The 10,000-nt window shown below is 46.1% G+C and overlaps 2 protein-coding genes across 6 annotated transcripts in view; one reads left to right on the top strand and one right to left on the bottom strand.

Annotated features, from left to right (window-relative positions):
* fnbp1l (formin binding protein 1-like) overlaps positions 1-6,896 on the top strand; it is a 33,354-nt gene extending 26,458 nt beyond the window's left edge. For 2 of the 3 annotated variants that reach the window (XM_076154499.1, XM_076154496.1), the window contains 6 exons: positions 35-144; positions 277-409; positions 716-810; positions 1,046-1,221; positions 1,382-1,419; positions 1,546-6,896. In XM_076154499.1, coding sequence (XP_076010614.1) covers positions 35-144; positions 277-409; positions 716-810; positions 1,046-1,221; positions 1,382-1,419; positions 1,546-1,686 — 693 coding nt within the window. In that variant the 3' untranslated portion in view covers positions 1,687-6,896. The remainder of the gene's footprint in view (positions 1-34; positions 145-276; positions 410-715; positions 811-1,045; positions 1,222-1,381; positions 1,420-1,545) is intronic. The other variant, XM_076154498.1, reaches the window with a different exon arrangement.
* A 285-nt stretch (positions 6,897-7,181) lies between these two features.
* The window catches only part of bcar3 (BCAR3 adaptor protein, NSP family member), a 33,444-nt gene continuing 30,625 nt past the window's right edge, over positions 7,182-10,000 (bottom strand). For all 3 annotated transcript variants that reach the window (XM_076154493.1, XM_076154494.1, XM_076154495.1), the window contains 3 exons: positions 9,812-9,923; positions 9,247-9,450; positions 7,182-9,135 (listed from right to left, as the gene is read on the bottom strand). In XM_076154493.1, coding sequence (XP_076010608.1) covers positions 8,957-9,135; positions 9,247-9,450; positions 9,812-9,923 — 495 coding nt within the window. In that variant the 3' untranslated portion in view covers positions 7,182-8,956. The remainder of the gene's footprint in view (positions 9,136-9,246; positions 9,451-9,811; positions 9,924-10,000) is intronic.

Genomic DNA, 10,000 nt, shown 5'->3' with positions numbered 1-10,000 from the left:
TGTGAACGCTTAACGTTCTCTTCCTCATCTCCAGGCGCCGTCACTGGAGGACTTTAGCCACTTACCCCCAGAACAGAGGAGGAAGAGGCTGCAGCAGAAGATCGACGAGCTCAGCAAGGAGCTGCAGAAAGAGGTGGACCAGAGGTACGACCAGAGTCCAGGTCCTGGTCCAGGTCCAGATTGGAGCTGGAAGCAGGACCATCACTGTGGAAACCCAGAGTCACAGTGATGCTTCATCCCCTGTGTGACGTTTGTATGTGTCTGTGTGTTGGACAGAGACGCCCTGAACAAGATGAAGGACGTGTATGAGAAGAACCCTCAGATGGGCGACCCCAGCAGCCTGCAGCCCAAAATATCAGAGACCATGTGCAACATGGAGAAGCTGCGCTCTGAAATCCACAGAAATGAGGTGAGGAAGAGTGGATAAGATGGCTTCATCTTCATCCAAAGCTGAGTGGGCGTGGCTCCTTCTTCAGAAGCTGCTGAATCAATGTGCTGTAACCAAACCTGGTGGTCATGTGACCTCACTGCTACCGCACCAGTCATCTGCATGATGAGGCTATAGTGCTGATGTTAGCACCACCTCCTGGTTAGCAACCACCACTGCACATGAGGGGCTCACTCACTCTCTATCGCTCTCCCTCTCTCCCTCTCTTTCCGTCTTTCTCTCTCCCCCCCCCCTCTATCTGTCTCTCTCGCTCTCTCTCTCTCACAGACTTGGTTGTCTGAGGTGGAGGGGAAGCAGAGCTCCAGAGGAGACAGACGACACAGTGCTGACAACCACAACCCTGCTCCTCAGGGCAGAGAGAGGTAAATCTATGGAGCCGGTCTGTGGGGGAGGATGACCATGGTGTCATTGACCTTTTATCTTGGATGATTTTGTGTGGGGCAAAGGGCAAAATCTGCTCTTTGTTCTATATTTGGGCTCCTACAATGCTCATAAATCTCTGCTTTTCAGATTTATGCGTTCACTATCTAATAAACTGATAGTGCCATATTTCAACCCTTAACCTCTGTGTGTGTGTGTGTGTGTGTCCTCCGTCAGTCCTGAGGGCAGTTACACAGACGACACCAGTCAGGAGCACCACACGCCGCACCACCACACCGCCTCGCCTCAGCCCGCGCAACCCAACGCCGACCCCCACGAGTTTGACGACGAATTCGACGACGACGACCCGCTGCCCGTCATCGGACACTGCAAAGCCCTCTACGCCTTCGACGGTAACGTTGACAAGAATGCCACGCAACAAGGCTTGCATATGTTACCTGATGATGATGATGATGATGATGAAGAACGCCTCATACTGCCGCCACACGTGTTTTTTCATCACATTTGCATTGAGTGTGTGTAAACGTACTGACTGGTGTGTTTGGCTCTTAGGTAAGAACGAGGGGACGCTGGTGATGAAAGAGGACGAGGTGACGCAACCGTTTCTTTTACCCACTTTGAATTTGCTCAGCGTACGTCTCTGTGAGTGAACCTTTGCCGATGCACCACACTTCCACTAACCTCCCACCCGTCTCTCCTGTTGCCGTGGACTCCAGGTGCTGTACATCATCGAGGAGGACAAGGGCGACGGCTGGACGCGGGCGAGGAAGCAGAGCGGCGAGGAGGGCTACGTCCCCACCTCCTACGTGGAAATCACCATGGAGAAAAACAGCAAAGGTGCCGTCACCTACATCTGAATCCTCTCACCCCTCCTTCCGTCTCTCTTCATCCCCTCTTTCTGCCCCCCCCTCCCTCACCTTAACGCCAGAGAGGAAAAACACTGTGTTGAATATCTGCATGGACGTTCGCATGTTTCCCTCCTCTGCTTCCTGTCCCGTCTCTTCTGTCCCCTCCTTTGTAAACCTCGCCTCTGTCTTTCCTCATCCTCATCCTCCTTGCATACCCATGGGACTTGCTAGTCCAGCGGTGAGTGTTTGAGCATCAGGACAAATGGGACAAAACCTGTCTGAGTGACATGTATCACGTATATGAGGTGTGTGTGTGTGTGTGTGTCTGTGTGTGTGTGTGAAAGAAGTGTCCACTGCTGTTTTGAGCCCCATGTCGCGTCTACACCATTTGTTATCGATCAAAGTGTTTCAGATTGTTTGATGTAATATATATCAGCAACCGTTTGTTGTTGTTGTTTTTATCTGTTTGTCACGTTCTTTTAATTGTTTTTGTCTTGATTTTTTTTAAAAAGCTGGAGATGTTTAAGGCTCCTTTTATTTTAAGCGCTTTAGATCAATACGTGAGGCACAGGACCTGATCTGATTTATTGTGTTGTAATGTGTGTGTGTGTGTGTGTGTGTGTTCTGGTGGGCCTGTCTGTGCCATCGCCCTCCAGATGAGTGTGTTTGGCTTAAAGGGTTGAAGGTGCAGCGTGGGGCCTTAAGTCCTGATCTGTATGGATCCGGATCACAGTTTGATGGTTTGTCGTCACCGCTTCAGAAACCGGTTTGTGCCGGTGCAGATTTCACCCTGGGCTTCTTGGCTGCACCGGAGGATCGTAGCCAAAAAGCCCAGCGGCACAAAGGAGGGCGCAGCGTTGCGACGCCCTATAACGTTTTGATCCTTCGGCACATTTAAACATCAGCTGACGAACAACCCGGCTTCACTCTTTCTAGCATATTCATATCATACACTCCATTTAGAACCTTACAGTAGACGGCGTTCCCTCCTCCACACACAGGATGTCTCAGAGGTGGTTGAAGACAAACTGCAAAATCCACCCTCTGATGTTTTGACTTCTTTTTTCCAGTTGAGCAGAGAATGATTTGGCTGCTTCCTGATGTAAAGAGGTTTAGTCTTTACGTCACAACACTACAGTGGAGCGCGTCTCTGTTTGTGACCATTAAACTTCCACTGTTTGTACATTGTATTTCAGTACATTTTCTTTAGTGTGTTAAGTGTGTGTGTGTCTGTGTGTGTGTATATTAACTGGCTCTCTCCTCTATGTGACTCCAGGTTCCTGAGGGCTGCAGGGTGGCCAGGCGGTTTGATTGGCTGGTGGAGGGCTCACGCTGATTGCTGATTGGTGGTGGTGGTGGAGATGAAGGGTGACAGAGAGTGCGAGAGAGAGCGAGAAAGAAACGGAGAGAAGGAGGTAGACAGGGAAAGAGAGAGAGATGAAGCATGGGAGCCAGATTTGCATGTCTGCATGTCTTCACACATCCATGACCAGCTAAGCATTCTGGGTGGTAGAGCGCTAGAGGAAGGGGGTGGGGCCTCAGAGCCTTCAGACTAATATCATTTAATATCATCAGCATGGGATCATCAGGGGTAACCGAGGGAGAAGTCCTCACTGTGCACTGCAGAGACGCCACGGCCCCTTTTACAGGCAGCCCACCTGGTAAGTGAACGCCACACATCGAAGAAAGACAAAAAAACAACACAAAACAAACTCAGTGACAAAATTTAGATGTCATTTTTATGAAACCACCAGATCATTAAATGGGCTTCAAATCTGCTTTAAGGTGCACAGTGTTTGGCTTTGCTGAACTCTGGGACTTCTCCTGTAGTTCCACCTGATAGATTAAAGGTTAGATCCAGTCACACAGGACAGAAAGCTGCAGCTGAATGAATCTGTTCCTCTGTCGGTGCTGTCAGTGGGGGGGGGGAAGAGTCTGAGGCCGCTTCCTGCTTCCACACTACATACTGACACTAAGGGTTCTTAAGTAAACCCAAAGATTTCTATGTAAACAGTCTAATATGTGGTTTATACTTCATGCTGTTGCTATGTAAGTGTGTACTCGGGATGCAGCTGCAGCTCCTGTGCCTCTCTGGAGCATTTTGTTAGCATTCCTCACTCAAACAGCTGTGTCGCTTTGTGTTTCAGTGAGGAATCCTTAACTTACTAAATCAGAGAAACACAAACTCCTCTTCCCCCGTGACTGACCAGCACCTGATGAGGGAAAGCAGCAAACGCAAAGATAGGGAACGTCGGTGTTTACGCTTTATCCCCTGCCACTAACTCCTGTTTGTGATCATGTTCATCTGTGCTCTGTTGGTGATGTTTGCCTGCCCGCCCACCCGCCTGAGCCACTCTGCTCCTCATGCCTGCCTCCATACGTAACCCTCACACACACATACACACACACACACACAGAACAGCATGATCATCCCACGTCGTAAACACAGTCAGGTGTTCCATCACACTGCGTCTCAGACAGTAACTCAGGTGCAACTTGTGTATGCTTGTGTACGAGTGTGTGTGTGTATGTGTGTAAGTGATACTCCAACCTAGAATCTGTTGTGACGGTCACACACTCGCCTCATGTGGGCCCCCAGTCGCTCCAGTTGAATTTGCCATTTGTGCATGTTGAAGTGTATTGACACAAACTAAATTGAACACAGACTGAAGTCAAATGTTGTTAGTTTGACTTTTTACCTCTTCATCTTTATCTCTTCATCACCTCTCACCATAGAATCCATCTGACGTAAGATTTTTGAGGTTTTACTGTGTTTCCAGTGCAAATTAACACATCTCTGGATATTTTGGCACTTTTTGCAGCCTTGAAAACTTCTTGCAATTGGTAACCATTGTACAAGCCCAGTGACATCAATGGAGAGATTCATACACAGTAGATACACAGGAGGTCTGGGTGGAGTAGAGCTCTGATTCGTGTGTGTGTGCGTGTGTGTGCGCGCATGTGCAGACCCTCGGCTACCTGTCGTGTGTGTGACACCGCCTCATGGTGACGTTCTAACGGAGTCCCGGCATGAGTGTGTTTTATTTATTTGCGTAACACTGTCTCCCTAACAGTGTGTGTGTGTGTGTCTGGTCAGATAGCAGCACCACACACACACCTCTGCACCCTCCCTCATTCCCTTCACTCCTTCTCCGCTCCCTCGTTCCTTCCTCTCCTCGGCTCTCCCGGGTCGCGACTCCACCGTCTGGCCAGCAGATGGCGGCCTTTCCTCTCAAAACCTCACCTCAGGACTGGGCGACGTAAAGAACACACACACACACACAGACGCAGACGCAGAGGAGCTCCAGTGTTGTCTGCCTTAAAACTTCACCTCGTTTTACTGTGGAGGAACTTTTCTACACACACCTGACTCCATTGCCCATCAGCCACCTGGGCACAGACGACCACATCTCCATGGAAATCATTTCTCCCCCCCATTTAATCAGTTGTACTTGTGAATGTGATGACAAACACGCATACGTCATCTGCGCATGCGTGCGGTTAATTTGTACCATTGAATGATTTGTACATATTAACATCTTTTTATGTCGCGTTGAATGTGTTTCCACGGTGATTGTTTTTAGGTTTTAAGGCGGGAGGAGCTGCTGCTGCTTGTGTAATGCCGCAGCAGTCGCCGCCGCTCCTCATGAGAGACAACAAGGTTTGGATTGAACCGATGCACTTTTGCCCTAAAAGTACCACAGCATTTGAATCTGAATAAACGAGTGAGTGAATGAGCAGGTGTGTGTTGTGTGCTGAGGATGACCACTGTGCACAAACAGGAAACGACTAACGCTTTTCTCTGCTTAATGTTTTTTTAAATACTATTTTGTATGTAGCTCGATGAGCAAATTTGCATGATTTTTCCTCTTTCAGATGTCGACACGTTTGTCTTAAATGGTTCAGATGTCTTATTTGAGGTCGGTCTGTTGCTTTTTTAACCACTCGACGTCTCTTTGTTTCCGTAGACTTCACAGGGTCTCACACGTTTCATGTACAGCTGACTTCCGCTTCCGCCGCTTCTTCTTCTCGTGATGGTTAAACCCGAGCAGCGAGTAAACCTCTGAACTCTCGTTCTTTCACGTGAAGCTGTGAAATGTACAGAATGGCGCTGTAGATGTTGTTACTTGAACCTCCCCTTCCTCGCGCCGTCACAGTCCCCGGATGTGACCGTTTAACTCTCTAGTTGAGGAGTAAACTGGTCTAGATATAAACTTAAAAGAGTTTCTGCACCAAATACTACAGCAGCTTTACACTTTCCGCTCTGTAAACATTGTTTCCGCCGCGGCATGTTTGCTTGGATGTTGTAAACTCGCGCGCTGATCTGGTTTTTGTGAGTCCGTTAACAAATCTGACGTCATAAGTTTGCAAACGGAAGGAAACCATGGCAACCGTGTAAACCACAGGCCAGAAATAAATAATAATAATAAACTTATCTCATTATTATTTTTTTTATATTTTTTCTTGCTGTTCTGATAACAGTCAATTTTTAAAATGTCCATGATTTTGCCAGTGGTTTTCCAACATTCCCATGTATGGAAATGTTCTGGCGTCTGTTCAAACTATGACATCATATTTGTGCATTTCCTGCCCCTGTGGTGATGCAGTTGAAGTTGCTGATTTTAAACTCTTCACGGTATTCCTGACACAGCAGCTCTGCATTAACAGCAACAGTAACTACCCCCTAATGTACATACAGAAAACTGTGAGCTGCATATTTATCAAGGCCACTGACCTATTATGCAAACTAACACACATATTAAGGCTTTGATGCAGTTTGACTTCACACTGTGGATGCGGTGGCGCTTCGGTTCACCGCTCAGCCAAACCTGCACGTGTTCCTCTCCATGTTCCTTCTGTTTGTAACGTCCTGTGGAAACTTTGTACCTCTTGGCGAGCTTCTCAGGAGTAGAAACTGGACCACGCTCCCAGTTTCTTACCCTGGTGTTCAGCTTGGACTCTGCTTGGGCACCTTGTAATTCTCCTCATCAGCATCTTCTCATGAAATAGAACAGCAGCCGGTACAAAGATGCTGTTGACACTTCCAGTCCATGTAATACCTGTGTTCTTACCATGTTGTATGTTGTAATAACCGATGGCAGTACTTCTCTTTACCATATTGTTGTGCACATCTTTTTACTTTGAATGTTGTCGGACACTTTGTGAAATCCTTTTTTCTCTCTCTGAGATATTGTTCTAATAAAATAAGCAGCAATGAATATTTGATTTCTGTCCTTTTTTATTGGGGGACGTCCAGATGTCCAGCATAGAAGAACCTCCATAGTCACCTACTCAAAGACTTCTTTCTCTACTCTGTACAGACTGGCCATGAGGCTATATAAACATGACCCTGAACGCCTCACAGCTGCAAGTCACAGCCAGATGGGGCCCGTGTGCTGCGTTCATGGTCAATCGTACAACACAAACACCTGAATGTTTTTGTTTATCTTTTAGTATTTTAGTAATAGACCAACATGGCAACAAACCAGAAATAAACAACCAGATCATACTCTATATTTATTAAATCATACCACAGTTATTCATAATATAAACATTATAATTCATTTTTTACAGTCAATAGTCTCCAAAAAGAAATATTTACAGTCTAGTATTAACATGCTATCGCTTCAAATATGTACAGCTTTAGTTTCTCATGTTTGGTCCATTTTTTAACCAAAAAGTGTTTGGGCTGCGTTAATGCAGGAACTTAAAAAGCCATTAAATGTGTTTTTCCAGCCACGTTTAATGGTTTAATGAGCTCTGAGTGTGAGGGGGGGGGCACATCCAAGCGTAAGGAAGTCATTTTAGAGTCTTAGTTCATCTGTTTGTTCGTCTCCACGTGGCAGATTTGCTGCTTTAGTTCAGATTTTCTGTTCCAGTGTGAATGCAGGGCAGGTTTGGATCATTTCTGTCCCACGGAACCACGACGAGTCTAAAGTCATTATTTGCAATTTAGCTGATAAGTGAATCTGGTGGATGAATTGTTTTTATAGTGCAGCTGGTGTAGTAGTCATAAATAAATAAATAGCTTAAAAAAATCTAAAGAAAATACTTAAAAATATTGATGAAATTGAGAAAAATCATCACATTCATAAAGACATTTGTGAGTCAACTCTCCTTGAAAATCTCAGCAAAAAATAACTAGAAAAGCCCTTTCTGTTGTTTTTGATGGCTTGTTTGTTTGCAGCTTTTTGCAAAAATGACTGAATAAATGTTAATAAAACTGCAAAAATTGACTTCAGACTCAGACTAGAGGTTTGAACAGGGAAAATACATCTGACCTTAGAATGACCTCAGAATGACCTCAGGGCCCCTCAGGTTTAATAAAACACTTTCATATATACAACTATTTACATACAAAACTATATGCTGCCTGTGATTTAGAACTCTGATTTGACTGATGCTGCTTTTGTTGTTTTAGTTAAATCAAGAACAAACCGAGCAGGTGGGGTCAAAGGTCACATCAGGTCAAGTCAGAGTTAAATCACATCACTCACAACAGGCTGACGTCTCAATCGCTACATACAGTTCAACAGTGGCTCTTACTCTCATCTTCCTCTTCCTCCCTTTTAACTGCACTTTGATCGTTGCCTTGTTCTACTTTCAACCCTGATTTGAGTGTTTAAAGGGAGACACTGATGTTTTACACTCGTAACATGTGTGTGTGTGTGTGTGTGTGTGTGTATCCCATTGCGAGAGGAATCTAAATTAGAAGAAGAATGATAAGGATGCTCAGAGGCCTTATGTAGATGATGGAATGTCAGTGTTAAAATTAGTCGCAAAGGTCAAATAAAACATTGTTCCCTTCCTTTAACACGTTCATGCTGGTTCATTGGTCACCAAGCTGCGTTTCCATGGTTCCACTCCGGATCGTTTCTGGATCAAAAATGGAATCGATGAAACCATCCCATAATCTCTCCCTAACGCGATTGTTGTTTTTAAGTGAAATATCTCGTCGCTCACTCTTATCGTACATGCAAAAGTGCTTCCCAATCTGTGGTACGCGTCCCTGAGGTGGTACACAGAATGAATGGACGTTTCGGCAGTAAAACTAAAATAATTGAAATCTATGGACGCTCTGTTATTGCCGGCTTTCTACAGTTCAAAGTGTGTAATCCATAGACAGCAGAACGTTTGTGGTTCTGCTCTGTGATAATGTGGAACGTTGTCCTCTTCCCTTTTGTCAAACCTGCGTTCTGAACCACCCCGTGTCTTGTGGGTCCAAACAAACACAGAGTTTGATCTGAGCCGGCACGTGTGCTCTGTCGCTCACAGGACGTCAGATCAGGGTGTGCGTTTTCTGCGGCGGCTCCAGTTTCCGTGACAACGCAGTGAGGATGAGGTTGAATTTGTTGAAGCGATCTGATTGGTTGACGGCAGCTCCGCGGCTTCCCCACAGCAGCCGGAGCTGAAAGTCTGTCTTGAAAACCTCCAGCAGGTTGTCGTCGCACTGGAAACCTAAACACACAACCATTCGCATCATTTCAGACAGATTTCAGATTTCAGATATTCTGTAGTAATCTTAACCTGATTTGTACGTAAACTCCAGCTGATCTTGCCGTTTTTTACCTTGTAAGAGCGTCCGAGCGTTGTCCGTGTGGCTCTGTGCGTCGTGCGCCACCTCGCGGGCGGACTCTAGGTGGCGCACCATGATGTCGCAGCCGTGGTCGCTGGTCTCCCAGAGCTCCGTGCCGTCTGGCGTGATGGACGGACGCTCCATCAGGGTGAGGAGGGGCAGCAGCAGGGGGACGCAGACCACAGGAGGGAGCGACGCTGCAGAGAGAGAGAGAGAGAGAGAGAGAGAGAGAGAGTCCTGATTTAACATCTGAATCACTGTGTCTCTTTGATTTAGCTTAAACTTTAGGACAGTATTGTGTCATTTTAATGTAGTACAAATTAAACTCATCTCAGTATGTATAATATCTCAAACGTTTCACTTACTTTATCATATTTTTAAAGGGGCACCAATTCCTTTAATTAAACTAAAATGTCTTGGTGCTGTTCTTCTCCTCTCTCTTTCTCTCTCTCTCCCTCTCTTTTTCTCCCTCTCTCTCCCTCTCTCTGACTCTCTATCTCTCTCTCTCTCTCTCTCTCTATGTGTGTGTGTGTGTGTGCCTGTGTGTGTGGTGAGTACCTGAGCCCTCATACAGATTCTTGTAGAAGGGTTTAAGGGTTTTCTCGTAGCTGATGGCGGTTTGTGTGTAGTTCCTCCTCAGGACCGTCCACGTCTCCTCCAAGCGGCTGATCTACACCACAAACGTCCATGTGAACATTTTACAAGAGATATAATGCAGACGGATCGGTCAACATCAAGTGTGTGTGT

This window comes from Genypterus blacodes, unplaced genomic scaffold (assembly GCF_046128005.1).
Source record: "Genypterus blacodes isolate CSIRO-AG114 ecotype Tasmania unplaced genomic scaffold, CSIRO-AGI_Gbla_v1 ptg000062l_1, whole genome shotgun sequence".
Taxonomy (NCBI): Eukaryota; Metazoa; Chordata; class Actinopteri; order Ophidiiformes; family Ophidiidae; genus Genypterus; species Genypterus blacodes.
The sequence above is the reverse complement of the archived record's forward strand: the minus strand, read 5'-3'. Positions and strand labels throughout refer to the sequence as shown.